Source organism: Pocillopora verrucosa, chromosome 10 (genome assembly GCF_036669915.1).
Source record: "Pocillopora verrucosa isolate sample1 chromosome 10, ASM3666991v2, whole genome shotgun sequence".
Lineage (NCBI taxonomy): Eukaryota > Metazoa > Cnidaria > Anthozoa > Scleractinia > Pocilloporidae > Pocillopora > Pocillopora verrucosa.
This window is the reverse complement of record NC_089321.1, coordinates 6907897-6923202: the sequence shown is the minus strand read 5'-3', so window position 1 is coordinate 6923202 and position 15306 is coordinate 6907897. Positions and strand designations below refer to the sequence as shown.

The 15306-nt window shown below is 38.1% G+C and overlaps 1 protein-coding gene across 4 annotated transcripts; it reads left to right on the top strand.

Moving 5' to 3' along the window:
• The first annotated feature begins 1386 nt into the window (after positions 1–1386).
• Positions 1387–12501, top strand: LOC131790443 (uncharacterized). Of its 4 annotated transcripts, none has more exons than XM_059107665.2 (18): positions 1387–1547; positions 3366–3478; positions 3729–3831; positions 4459–4563; positions 4825–4955; positions 5246–5352; positions 5624–5741; positions 6066–6216; positions 6618–6690; positions 6883–6952; positions 7169–7254; positions 7486–7609; positions 7918–8019; positions 8674–8819; positions 8907–9111; positions 9315–9924; positions 10374–10475; positions 10964–12501. In XM_059107665.2, the coding sequence occupies exons 2-18, from the start codon at positions 3434–3436 to the stop codon at positions 10981–10983; spliced, it is 2298 nt and encodes a 765-aa protein (XP_058963648.2). In that variant the 5' UTR covers positions 1387–1547; positions 3366–3433; the 3' UTR covers positions 10984–12501. The 4 variants fall into 4 exon arrangements, with proteins under 4 accessions (XP_058963648.2, XP_058963647.2, XP_066029806.1 ...); XM_059107664.2 differs by having other exon boundaries at positions 1387–1630; XM_066173709.1 differs by lacking the exon at positions 1387–1547 and adding an exon at positions 1688–1841.
• Positions 12502–15306: the final 2805 nt, after the last annotated feature.

Here is a 15306-nt window from a genome sequence, read left to right as displayed (position 1 = left end):
TTATTTGAAGTCGATAAAAACCCCCACAGCCAAGCCTCGGTGGGTTTGCATTCATTTGAGTACAATTGATTTAATTGTCTTGTAAAGCCTTGCAAATAGCTTTTCGTTGATGACAAGTTTGAGTTCAATCGAAGTGTCCGAAGAGACTTGACAGTGAAAAAAAACACCAGGTAAGAGTCGCTATCAACTGAAATAAGCTGTGTAGAATACCGGTATATTTCTGCTTGCGATTGAGAGAAAATAGCAATTTCTTCTACGAGCGTGAAACTTCATCCTTTTTTTTATTCTCATTTCTCTCTTCTTATTTCGCTGAAGTAGGTTGTGCGTATTTTAGACACGATATGCAACGAATGAATATATTTCGTATTTTGCTTATCATCGCAATTCCGTGAAAGGTTTGCCGGTGCAAATTACTGACAGTGTCGCAAATCTTTGGGAAAAGTGACTCGATTCCCTTTTTAGATATTTTTATTTATTACTATTCCTATTTTTCATTTCACCATGTCTAAAGTTAATAAGTCGGTTGCGTGCTTTTTTCTTTTTCTGGCAACATTTTCCATCTAATTTTGAATCAAGCTACTCGGACACCCCGCTTGTTTTAATAGGTTTTTTTTAATAGTATCGAAAATGATAAAGCTAACTGGAGTAACGGTGAGAAAAATATTAAAATTAGATAAAACAAAAGAACATCTTGAAAACAATACAGATGCACATCGATAAGTTAGGATGCAAATGTGTTGAGAAGGAAAATTGTCCGAGAAAGTTATTGACGTTGCTTTTTTTTTCTTTTCTTTTTTTTTATTATTATTTAAGTCTGTTTTGTTTTCCTTCTCCTTCTGTGCGCTGCTTCAGAGGAGTCATCAGAAAGATTTTTCGGAAGGTGAAATGACTAAAACAATATTTAAATCTGTTATGTATTTCATTAAATTGAAAACTCTAGAAGGCAATTTCTATTCAATAAAAATTCAATTAGAACCAGCGCTGTCTTTCGATTCAAAATATATAAAAGAGCGTAACTAGAATTAAATGCTCTTAGGCGCGCTTCGTTTTGATTTTTTAATCTTAAAAAACACTTTTTCCCACCGCTTGTTAGTTCCAACAAACATTCGACTCCGAGAAAAGTTAAGTACAGCACGTACAAAGTTCCAGAAAAAGAGTACAAAGCTTGCGCTCAGGGTCATAGCAGCCAAAAAAATGATAGATTCAACTAGTTTAAGGTTTTCTGAGTATGTCTGTGGCTATGCACGTCGGCATGTTTGCTTTTTCTAGTATAGGTGAAATAACAATGTGTACGGTTCAGGTAATGCGATGCAAAACAGTAGCGTGGGAGTCTACAAAAGCGGAAGTCATGCAACATCGCTCGTTCACCGGAAGTTTTAGAGAACACTGTTCATTACGCTTCATGTTGTTTGTTAATCGTTCCAGACTATGCGGTAAACACGTTCTAGTCAGTGAATCCAATCGAACACAGAGTCAATTTGGCATCGAAAATTGTGTACACAGTAAACTCTGATGACACGATTTGGTAGAATTATGCAGAGCGAAAGGTATGGAGTTCCAAGGGCGTTTTGGTAACGAAAACCAATGGGTTTTGAGGGGTGAACTGTTTTGACGGCGTGAAGTAATTGAGGTAATTCAAAACTACTTGTTTTTTTTAGATCAAACAGTGTCTGTTGTCTGTTTTCACCTTGGCAAACAACGCACTATTTCTCTTAAACGCTAAACGCGCAATGTAGAAATCGATGACCACGTTCAATCAAGATTGGATGACATATGCTAATATAGCTACAGGAACTGATCGATGAGAAGGGAGAAAGCATCGCTCGTTATGAAATAAGCAGGCAGGTTACACAGTTAGACACTTTTGCGTTGCTAACATGTCATAAATATTCTCCGCGAAACTATTTTATGACTGACTTGACTTAAACAGTGATGTCAAATTTTCCGCAATTGTTTTGCGTTGATTAATTTATTCTTGTCGTGTAAATTTTTTTTTCGGTGGTTTTAGCTATAAAAAGCTGCGGTATTGTGTATGTAGACATTGCAGAATCTCTCTATCCGTGAGCAACATTACTGGGATTTTGGATTTTTAAATGCTGGCTTTAAGACAGCGACTTTCTACATCAAAGTAGCTTGCACAAGTCCGACGCGTACTCACGAACTGACGCGTTATCACTCAACCTTATCGCCCAACAAAGGTGCAGCAGCATCAGGTCGTAATATTGAGATCTAGAAGATATCATTATTATCTCGCGATTCAAAGAACAAAAGACAAAGCTTTATTGTTACTGTTTTAACCGTGAATACTGACTGCCACAGTTTTACAATATTTGTTTGAGTTAAATCGTCGGAACAGTTTGGTAGCATTGGTGTAATTGCAGCGATTTCAAATCAACGTGCTGATCATGCATGTCGTTCTTATTTCATTGCCTGCTGTAAGTTGAGACCAACACACGATAGCGACCAAAAATAAATTAAAAACTGTTACTGTGCTAATACATTACCCACTGACTACCAAATATGTTTCAGGAAACACCCTCTTTCTCTTTACCACAGTCAAGCGACTTTCTTTCTAAAGTTTTGCCTGATCATGTCATAATTTGATTTTACGCTCCTGTTGATCTGTTGCTTTAATTAAAAAGCCGGAAATCGAAAGCATAACTGAGATGTTAAGCCTTCTTGTTTTTCATTCCGCAATTGTTCCGAGTCATCCACCATAAAAGCGGAAGACTAAGCTTTATAAAAGAAAAATTTGTATCAGCAAAGTAATTTTAATTTCATGTTGACAAAGTAAAATAGCAGACGTTGGATCTTCATGTGATTACTTCGTTAACTATCTTGTGACTTCAGTATTTCGTTCTTTTAGCTGGTTTTTGACTATCACCGGATAGTCAAATATTGTGACGGACGAACGGTTCGTCAAAATATCTTGCGTTAAATAAAATACAGGTCATTTTTTTTTTTGTCTGCTGGAAAACTTTGCGTCTTAGGAAAAAGTTGAACCGGACAATTGAGTCACACTGCATTTGAACTTCCTCCAGAAGCAATCATTCAAGAAATTGTCGTCTAGAGTCAGCATCTCTACTTCACGCCGTGAGCCCAGAAAATTCACCACCGTACAGAGAATACCTTGTAAATTTAGGAAACAGTGGCATTTCATCGTTCAGCTATTTAGAGGAATTTTTTTTTTCCATTTAACACACGCAATCCTGTCTCGTGTCATGTTCGTTTGAAATAAAAAATACTTTCGTTGTATAGTGTTGTTGTTATTGTTGTTAGAATTCACGTCATTTTCCTTGAAATACAAATCACTGAAGCCCCAATCATTTTCAATTCACTGATACGTTTTCATTTTTGTATTACAGAAAACTAAGAGGAATCAAAGCAGCCGTATCGACGCACAGCTGAGACGTGTTAATTGGTTGTTGATAACATGACTTTGTCTATCAAAACCGGAGTGACTGTTTTGCTTCTTTGTGTAAGTAGTTAGTTAATACTGAGTTGAAATGGACCAAACTTCGGTTTTGGATGGTAAAATCAAAGTTATCGACCTTGTTGGGAGGGGCACCGTAAAATCTGTCAAATTTTGCGGAAGTTTGTCTACGCTTGTGTGATGAGAGGCAAGGAAAGGAGATGAAACACAAGTAGAGAAATGAGGAACCAACTTTAAATTATTTAGCTCACTTTTTGAGTTCGCGTTATTTTGAGTGTTTTTATTGTTTTTCTAGTTGGTTTTTATTTCATCAACCGTGCAACAGGATCTTAAGACCATCAACGACAAATTAAAACAGTTCTGTGAAAAGAACCCACAAAACTACATTAAAGATCCAGGTAAGCTTGCGGCGGGAAGTGCAACTTGTCATAATTTACAAATTGCGACAGCAATGCGAATTTAAGGTCTTCATCGGGTTAACTTGTAACATGCTAATTCTTCTTTTATCTTACCACCTCTTCAATAGTTTTCAGAGGATAAAAAGTGTTTCCTGCGTAGCCTCGAACCCAGATGTCTATCTTTGAGAGAAAAAAAAAAACTAAGAATAGGCGCACAAAGGAAGAAGCGAATGCGGTTCTTGTTCCTTTCCATTGTATCACGCACTTCGCTCTAGTCACACCGGTTGCTAAGAGGAGCTAGTGTTCGTTGCTAGGCTTGTGCGCGCGATGCATTGATCTTTCCCGCCAAACCGGAAGTAAACAGACATTCACGATTTGTGCTCACCTGAACGCGACGCTACGCCATTGTAGTCATCTCCGAAACTAATCGTTCACGTTCCCCTGCAACTTTTTGGGCCCCTTTGATACTTCTGAGAGGAAGAGGCACATTGAGAATACCACTATCCTCCCTAAAAACGCAGCATCATGACCCACGGCCTTAACTTAATCTTTTTAATTGGAAATCCTGCGGACTATTCAACAAATAACCATAGCTCCCATTAACTGACACTTTCGATTTTTTAAAAGGTGTTGTGAAGTGCAAATTACTTTATGATGTTGCTTGCTGGAAGGAGACTCTTGCAGGCCAAACAGCCGTACAACCCTGTCCTTTCCTACTGTTTTCGACAAAAGGTAAACGCAAGAATCACTATTTGAATTCGATTCCTTCACTCGAATACCCAGATTCTTGTTGATTAGCGACTTTTGAAAGTTATATACCGTTTCCCCATTCACTTACGTTTTAAAACTTGAAATATATGGCATCCTTTAGCGTTGTTTCTTTAACTCCCCCAAAAGATGCTTCTCAACTCAGTCATCAGACCGATATGCTTCCGTACGGACGATACAGTACATCCCAAAAATCCGTAAACGTACGCCCAATATCTCTTTCAGATAATATTTCTCGCCGTTGTGATAAGGAGGGTAACTGGCAAGAGATGAACATAACAAAATGTCACAGACTTACACCAAAGGAAGCAGCTGATAAAGGAAGGCAAGCATCCAACACACCAACGAAGAAACAGGTGAATGAAAAAGAAAAATCTTTTTACATATAACGCACATATCAAGAAATAATCAATGGAACAAGCAATCTTTGAATGGTTCATTTGAACTTTCGAACTTCAGTCACATATTATCATTATTTCGAGAGAAAATATTTGTCTCGAAGAAAAAAAAAAACTCTTCAAAATGTTGCCCTCTCTCACTTCACACGAATATTGAGTGCAACCCTGACTTAACTATCGATACGAACTTATAATTAATGGCTCGATTTGTTGATTGATTTATTTTGCTTCTTTTGTTTCTTTCATAGGATGACTCTCTTACTCATGCTCAGCGTGTGCAGCGGTTGTATATCGCTCTCTCTTGGATCGAATGTTTTGTCCTGCTGCCAGTATTCATACTGATCTGCATCGTCATGTAAGTGGATCTTTAATGTCCTTTAATTCCATCGAGTCGACGTGTGAGGTGATGGTCGCAAGAAAACCTTACTAATCGTTAAAATGGTTTTCTTGTCTTCGAAAGTAGGTCCTAAACATCTAATTTATGAAACAGTTTTACGAAGAAAGAAATATGAAAAGGAGGTGTTTTGTGCACCCACTTTTAGGTTTTTCTTCCTCTGACAGTCACCCTTTACTTGAAAAAATAATCTACTTGTCTTAGACATCGATGTCTAATTTTACATCAACAGGGGCCGTGAAAATGATCGATTTATTTTGCATAATCATCTTATCTTGGCGTTTATTCTTCGCATCATCACTCTATTTATTTATCACTATGGGAAAATGGGAGAGACAGATTCGAACACGGTAAGACTCCTTCATGTTCTCCTACTTTCATCATTTTTTAAATCAACTTTCAAATCTTGCAACGCTTCTCCTCATTCCCCACACCCCCAGGGATATGAATTTTTAACCAGGGAAATCTGGCAAAATTTATTGAGGGGAAGGAGGGAGGGGCAATTATCTGTGATCTTGATATGCCAGTCTTCCATCTAGGAGGAAGGACGGGTTTCCTAAGTTGTTTAACATGCTACACAACACCCGAGACAAGTTTCCCAGTACGAGTAAGTCTGATATGCAGATTATACTTTTAATCTTTTAAGAGTGATCTTTATGCCTTCCTTCATACAGGCCGTTTGCAATGCATTCTGGTTATTGAACCGCTACTTTGCGGCTTCGGAGATAACGTGGATGCTCAATGAAGGGGTTTTTCTATTGCGCATGCTCGCGTATCCCTTTGACAGCGAGTCATATCTATGGTACTATTATGTCTTCGGTTGGGGTAAGTTTGGTCAAATCAAGGCATAAACTACACTTTTTCTAAGTAACAGTTCGAAATTTTCATCCATTTCCAGTCTAGAAATAGGGAAACCTTCCAAAAGTAATGCCCGGAAAAGATTACATTGATGATTCAAATGGGTATAAACCCGTGTGATATATACATGGTAAATCGAATTGTTAACCTACTCACTCGCAGAATTATTAATTTTTAATTATTAATTGTTCATTTTCTACTTTTCGCACACCTTTTTTCATCTCTTCATCAATTCAACGCGATTCACTTTTTGTTTCGCGCGGCTGAAAAATTTTACAGAATAGCATAACAAATGCTATGTTCTTACCATTTTGCAAGTTTTTAGAACAACACTGTTTTATATTCGTTTCGTCTTTCCTATATAACAGGTTTTTCCGGTTTTCTGACGTTCTGTGTGTACCTTCCATACATGCAGTTTAAGATTTCAAGAGTTTTTTCAAGGTCAGCTACATTTCTGCGCTTGTTTGTTTATTTTGTTGTTGTTGTTGTTTTTTTTCTTATTCGTAGCCTTGTATTTTTTTTTCATTGGAAATTCATCGTAAATTTTTTCATTTTCTTCACTTAGATCGGGTGTGTATGTTTCAACTTTCTCGTAAATCATCTGACCCATCTACTCTACTGATTTTGTTTCAGTTGTTGGGTGAGACACAGTCAGTCAGAGCACATGCTGGTGTTGTATGTTCCATTATCCATCATGCTGCTGGTAAGAAGAAAAAACTGTCAAATATATGCCATTTCCCACTAGGGAGGGGTGGATCCTCGGCTCAGTCCCTGAGATCCCAAATCAGAACTGTGGCTATCCTCCTTCTTTAGGAAACGAATACTTGAAAACTTACAGGCCGTCGTAATCCCTCCTTAATCCTAATCAGAAAATCAGTTGATGCTTTGAATTTCTGCGGCTTTGTTCTCTTTATCACAGATCAACTGTGGAGTTGCAGTCTACGTAATTCGAATGCTCACCAAAAAACTCAAGAACTCTCATTCATCACAAATGAATGCTATCAAGTGAGTATCATAGGAAAAAATGTGACATGTGGCTGCATAGATTCAAATTTTAAAAAATTTAGTTTATTCACATCCGAAACTAGTCTCCTTCGCTCCTTTTTTTTTTATTTATTTTTTTTTAATGTCATAAAACCGCTGCGTGACATACCAAAGAATGGCTGTGAAGGAGACTTGTTAAAAACATGTGTTTTCCCGATTGATGTTCCTTTAATCTTCCGCTTGCATCGATAGGAAAAGTTCCAAGGCGCTGGTGGTTCTGGTATCACTCCTGGGAGTAATCTACCTTCTTGTTTTCTATAAGCCAGGGAACAATCCTTCTTACGATTATTTCGTGGCTGTTGCTTATCCCTTCCAGGTACGTTTAACTTTAATGCTAAATAAAAATATTATTTTGCTATTTAGCACCAAACAGAACTTATATTTGGATCAGGTAAGATTCAGTTTTTTCCCTCAAATGACAAATATTCAATGCCGACTTTTCTTCCTCTCGATCCATGAAACTTTGCCAATACCCAGCCATATTAACCACGCGCTTGGTGAATAACACACATATATTCATGCAAGACAAAGAGGGCTTCTGCACTGAGTAATTAATTAAACTGTTCGTCAGAGAATAAGTGCTCATTACTTATGAATTCATTTTGATGTTTTTTCTCTTTTTAGGGAATCATGGTTTGCATATTTTGTGTTTTTCTGAGCGCGGAGTTTCGTGAAGCGCTCAAACGACGCTGGATGAAATGGAGATACGGAATACTGATAGAAACGGTAGGTTGTAATACCCCGCCTTTAATACGCATTACGGACGTATGATTTCCCTAAGAAATTTCGGTTAGGCTTAGGGACCAGTCTTTATTTGCCGACTGCGGGGGAAGGGGGTGGAGGATTCTGAGGGATCACATGGTTTTCAGGCGGGAATGGAATGGAGTCAGTCATAGCCAACAGAGCATAAAGGGGATACTATTAAACTGACTGCCAGTTAACTGTCAATGAGGGGAATGGGGTGGTTATGAAAATATTAAAGAGCCTGAGAGCCGTGGATCAGGTGAATTTTATCGCGACATAACCAAATCTTCTAGCTCCCCCTCCCCACCCCTCCCCTCCACCAGGCGATAAATAGTGGCCGGCCCCCTCTGCCTACCTGAGCTCAGTGGCAGATACCGATATTGTTGGATCCAACATATAGACTGGGGACGAGAGAAACAATAACGTTAACTGTCTTAGCATGCCTGGAAATATGAAATTTCTTTTGGGGTTTTTTGGAATACCTCAACTTCTTTCAAAATAACCCAAAGTTTAAAAAACGTAGCCTTCGGAAAAAATCGAACGAAGGAGAGTTTGTTTTCGTCCACTGAGTAAATAATACATTAAACTGGAGTTCCTCATGGGTCTCTTTTTTCTTTTTAATCCACTAAATCCCAGAATCCATACTCCGCAAACGCGGGAAATGAGGAAGAGCCTGGCCCATCTTATGAACCGGAAAGAGCAAGAAGTACGACAAGAACAGAGTCCTCAGTGGAAGTACCTCCTAGAGCTCTTTCAATTGCATCTTTGCGACAGCCAACAAGGTATTAAACTACCGCTATAGTTTCCCTGTAAAAAAAAATAGTGAAACCGTATTTTCCTTGCCAACTAACAATTCACAATATTTTCAGGGACCAGCTTCCAGATGAACATCCTCGTAAGCAAAGCACAGAGAGATCTTTATTGTCTCGCTCGAGTGATCTCACAAAATTTCGCCTTGCCAAGGTCGAACCGGAGCCAATCGTGCCTGTAAGGATACAGTCAGCAGGTCCAAGGGATTGGTGCCCACCAACGCTACAAGCAGTGAAAGCCTGGGCAGAAGTCGAGTCTTCAGAGGTAGGAACAGGACTGGAAGTTTGTGTCAATCCTTTTGCTAACTGGAAGGATTATCATTCTTAAATTCTTCTCCTAATTATTAAATTAGGTTTGCCTTACATGAGACATTCGAAATTACTTCACGAACTGAATCCTAAAAAAAATTTAAAACATTATCTGACACAACGTTCCTGTTTATGTGTTTATCTTTGTTTTATCTTTAGAAACCTGACACAACAGATCAAGGTCATTCAAATGAAGGTTTTTTTGGTAGTAAGGTTTCCCTCAGTAGCAACGTCTCTCGTGATCCGCCAAAACCAGCTGCAACGGAAGTGGTGGGGTCCAACGCACTTCTATCTCAAAATGAATTGAAATCAGAAACAAAGGATTCCGAAGAACCTGAACAGACTGACCAACCTGACGATGCTACTCAGAGCGACCCAACTAAAGTTTCAACGCCACAACAAACAGAAGACCAGTTTTTGGTGACTTCAAGTCAGGAGTTTGATAATGACGATGCTACACAGGATGACCCAACAAAAGTTTCAACGCCACAACAAACAGAAGATGAGTTTTTGGTGACTTCAAGTCAGGAGTTTGATAATGACTCTCTAGCCTCGATGGCGCTACCAGAAATGGGGCTTGCTCTGGAGAGTGAAATGTTGACAGCCAGAGTAGGCGCAAGTGTTTCTCAAGATGCTCAACCGTCAACAGGCAATGAAGAATTAAATGATTCTGTTCAAGGAATGACTTTTTGGAGTAGGGCGCGACAATTAGCTTCCCGAAGAAGGAGATCGCGAATTGAACACAACAAAGTGATATCTACAGAGGGTGGTAAGATCAGCCTCTCTTCGGAGAGGACTCGTTTACTTTGTAGAGTCCACGACGAGCGTCTCTTTTTGTGCGTACTCAGGGGACGAACGCGGGAATCACGCGCAACCCCTCGCACGTCACTCGCCCAGCGCGCCACTTCCGCCTTATTTTTTCGTGAACGGTGTATCATCTCCACCTTGATCAGTTGTGGCAGTCCGTCACTACAATCGACGCAGGACTTGCTAGATGGTTTGAAAAAAAATAGTACTAACTCACAGACAACAGTGATGAAATTTCCAGTTTGTTGTTCGAAGCGTCAACTGAGTTTTGAATAGCTCAACAAGTGCTCGTTCTACTGGTGGTTAATGCGTTTTGAAATTGAGTTGCCTGGCCTGACATATTAAAAGCGGACTGGTAAATAACCTGAATGGTGAATAACGTGTTACTAATTTTGAATAATTCTTTCTAAGGTTCATTAGAGTTCCATTCATCGCACGCAGATAGATTCAAACAAGCTGAGGAGTATCGCTTAGCGTGGATCTCAAGTATTCTTCAAGGGAATAAAACACGCGGTATGTTCTAAACGCAGAGAAAGAGGTAACCGCGTCCAGAGGTCTGGGTTCGAGACCTGGCCATGTCATTGTGTTGTTCTCTATTGGACACGACTCATCACTCTCATTCCACATCCAACCCTGATTTTTAACTGGTTTTAGTTCGGCTGAGAATTAGACTACTCTACATCACTATCGAGGGCATACCCTAGTGGAAATCCCTTCCACCTTTCTGAGCTTGCAATGTAGAGGTAGATCGCGTTTACAAGCTTGCAGTCACTTACTGAGCCACCATGTTTGATCTTTGGTTAGAGGATATTGAGTTGGGAAAAGCGTGAAAAGCGTATTTGTCATGTACCTAACATGGTATAGGAATCCTTCAGAAACATAAAGAATGAAAGAAATTCTCTCCTCCAGCTGTCATAAATTTACCGGTAGAAATAAATTAATTAAAGGAAAGTAAAAACAACACTTCAACATTTAATTGTGATTTTCTTTTGTACTTACAGAAGACGAAAGTGATGTGTAAATGTTATTTGCAAGAAACCACCCTCTTTCGATTATAAAGCATGACAGTGTGACAGCGTGACAGCGTGACAGTGTGACAGCGTGACAGTGCCACGAAGCAAGAGTGTTAAAGTATGCTACAAAACGGATTTGCTTCATTCTGATATGAAATCCTCATTCGTTTACTAAGATAATGTGTCGAAGACTCTGTATACATAAATAATGAACGAAAAGTATTTATTAACAGTTTGTCAATTTTAAGAAATCGTTATTTAATTTTCTTTACTTCCTCCATCATATTGTGCCCTACATTTAGAGCTGAAGGTATCCATTTTTAAAGACAATCTGTTAGTCAAAGCAGACAGGGTGAAAAGCTTGTAATTTGACCGACTGTTGTTTTTCTCAAGAGTTTGAGGTAACTGCGTTTTATTACACAGCAGTGTCTGTGTGAATTGGTAAGCTGTGACCAAAACACAGAAAATGCTTTGAATTACAATTGATAGCGGCTTTTGATTGGGTGTCGAAAGTATCACGGACTTACTTTGGCTTTACTTTCCTTCGCTTTGCGATTGGTTCAAAAAAAAAAGCACCACCCTCTTAACCAATTAGATTTGCTAAATTAAAACCAATCGGGACTTTGTTTCTCGTGTTTTCCCGCTCTTGGCGCCGGGTGCGTGGGTGTCACTTAGACTTGTTATTGGCTTATTGAGTTTACTTTTTGTTGCACGTCACTCAATCAAATGGCGCTCTATGGAATCGGATTAAATATTTTAAAAGGAGGTGATTAATACTTCCAGCAGATTTATGCTCCGCCACTTTCTATAGTGAGAGAAATGTGTGTCTTACGTACAGTCAAAAGAGTTTAAAATTATGTTATCTATACCCCGAAATCAGATATATGAATAAATAAACATGTAACAAATGCTAATGCTTCTCTGCTTGGTTCCGCGTTTGTGGTAAAACATGCCACCATGTTTAAAAATTCGAAATTATTAAAATTTAGCACTTTGGAAAAAAATACAAGGTTATACAATGAATGAATTGAAGATAACTTCAGTTAAGTTTTTTCAACCTCAGTAGCGATGTTCTTGAGTCAATATCAAGGATTTATTTATCGCAAAAACAGAAGCCATTAATTTCATTTGTAATAATTAATTATTTCTAATCAACCAGCTTTTCACCGAATAACAGACAAGCGAATAATTTTCATGATCAGAGAAATGTGCCTTTTCGAATAGTTTTCGAATTTTACAGCTGTGTGTTTGGTTGCCAAGCCTTTGAACAGGAGTGAGGCTAAGGTTGACCTTGTTATGATACAAACTTTGCCGCTTTTAAAATGTAAATTACTTTGTTATCATGCTAACTAGATACTGGTCTCTATCACAACATGGTCAACTTCAGCTTCACTCCAAATCAAAGGCTTAGCAACTAAGTACACAGCTGTAAAATGGCCTATTGCTTCTTATCCTCAACAGCCAAAACAATTAATTACATTTCATATAACAGAGTTAAGGTTTTCATTGTTTCTGTCGTTTCCATCATTTTCAGCATTGAAATAATAATTATTATAATAAAAATTATTATAATAATAATTATAATAATAATCATTATAATTAATATTATTATCATTTTTCATAATTATCATTGCTATTAAAATAATTATCGTTGTTTTTTGTTTTTTTTGTTTTTTACCTATTGATCTTCTTGTTGAGTGTTATCTGGCTAACAACGACTTACGTTCATTTGTACGTTGCGATTGGATACTTGACAGTTTTAGCAAAAAAAAAAGGAAAATTGCGCAAGACACGCCTAGCAACAAGCGAAAAAAACACTAACAAAACGGAGGTGTCAATTCTACTCAATTAAATCAATTTCAATTGATTTACAGCGCTCCTTTTGTCAGTTCTTGGGCCTTTTGGAGCGCAAACCAGAAACTCTCTCGTACTAAATACTATTAATCCAACAAAGTTAAAGAACATTCAAAGGTACGTAAAAACTGAAGGAACAAAATTTCGGCTACAGTTAAAATTTAATTAATTTTTCAATGATGGATATGACAATCATGATGCGTTTTTACGCTTACACTGTTCGTTACGTAATCACTTTAACTCGACCAAAGGGATATACGTTTTGAAAGGGACTAACGGCCTCGGGTAAAAAATTTGAAGAATATGAAACTTGAATAAGTTTGAACGAATTCATGATTATATTTACAAACGTTTGTAGTATGTGAGTGTTAATTTAGATTCGGTTTTCATTATAACGCGTTGTACAGAAAGATTCGACATGCAATGTTTCGTGAGATGCACTAGGGATGTGATATGCCGCGTTAGAATATTGGTAAGAGTCGAGCGAAAGTGCACTTCTATCCGTCCCGTGAAAGAAAGCTAGAAAACGTCTTTAAATATTTGCAGGAAAAAACAGAGGCGGGATAAAATTAGCTGAAACTAAATCAAAATCTCGTAAAATTCGAGGGAAAAAATAAGAGCTTAGTACTAAAAATTTGTGGGGAGGAAGATACGGACAAACTGTTCCTTAAATCTTAATTTCAGAAATCTGTCATTTAAATGCCAAATGTTATGTTTGTTCGAGTAAAGAAAAAATTTTAATTCTTGGCCAAAAGACGATGCCATATGGAGAAAAACACCGATTTTAAACCAGTTCTATTATCTTTGATTAATTTTCTTCATCTCGCCGTAACTAGTAAAATGTCACTTTCTTTGCCTTGCCCACTCGCGACTGTCAACGAATGTGGGTTTGATCACCATATCAAGTTGTCGAGAAAAACTATGCATAAAAAAGAAACGAGAGACTTTTTTTGCATTCGATAAGTAGTAGTTAATTGCATTGCTCGCAGAGGTTACGTAATCAACGCCTTACCTACCTCGTGTACCTCTGTACGTTTATCAAATAATAACTTCACTTCTAAGTCATTCAGAATGCCACTAAGAAATACTCCCATGTGACAGAGGAAAAATATATGTAGTTTTGTTTTACAGAAATTGGACGCTGATCGGTGAATACGTGAGTATTCTCCGCCAGAATGGGTTATGCTGAGTCACCACGGAGACTTTTTACTGCCATCTTGTTTTCCCTCGCACTGGTAAGACTGAAAATATGTTTTTGATAAAGCTCATGATAACTTTTCATAGTTTATACTCAATGGCTAAAGCCCTCGGTAATACGAATCTTGCGCCAATTCGAACCCAGGTTAGTTTCCTCTAGATTTCTATGTATATTTAGTTGGTTTAGTTTGCTCAAACCCCCCTATAACTAAAACATCGTTCTTTCTTGCAATAATTTTTCCCTTCAGCTCATATTGATTTTAACAGTTTTACTCCTAATAACTCGAACCCCTCTGTCAATGTGTGTTACACGGTAATCTGTGATTTTCTTTCACGAGCTTCGCGTTTGAAATCTCCGTTGCTTTTGAACACCGTATGGATGCATCAAAGTGATTCTTTATGTTACCTCGAGCTGAATTACTTGAAAGGAAAATGAAAATAAATTAATAAACAAATAAACTGTCGACTTTGCACGATATTCGTCCTAAAGGACAACTATGCATTGGGCCTCACATAGTAGTAGTGATGAACTGTAACATGGAGGATAAAGTAAATCAAACATTTATCATATCTTTTCTGTCAGTTTTTACTTCATCCTACCGAGAGCAACGATTTTGAAGCGAAGTATAATTTGGAGCGTTCCAGATGTCACAGAAATCCAAAGAACTACATGGAGGACGAAATGAGTAGGTTCATACTTTCCATTAAATATGTTCGTTTATTTTAATGCTCCGTCATGGAAAGAGGCAAATTAAATCGAATTTAACTTGCGCAGCTAGTGGTGTTGTATGCCCTGGGAAGAAGAGAAGGCGGTAGTGCCGCTCCAGAAAGCTTCTACAAAACACACGGCAACGCAGGCTAAATGTAATGAATCTGATAAAACGATGAAAGATGCTTTGCTATTAATGCTATCTCGAACTAAAGACGTTAACTATTCGTCGCTTAGAGAAGAGCAAAGAGGAGAAAATACACGGGAAGAATACGTTTAGCGAAAGAACAAGGGAACTCCTCTAATTTTCGCGCGGCAACCTTTTAGCTTATGTCCACTGAAAGAGATCCAGCCTGAGTTGGCACCGGCTGAAAAAACGAACGCTACCGATTTTGTGTGTCATTGGCCAAAATGATTGTGGCTCTGAGTATTCAAACTAACATTCACAAGGTATCCTCGATGGTCCCTAACATTTGCACTACAACCTGTGTTTTGCCCATAAAACCAAGCTTAAAGACCCTTTTTTCATCTTTTGCAACCGATCATATGAAGAAGATGAGAGGTCTGGGTT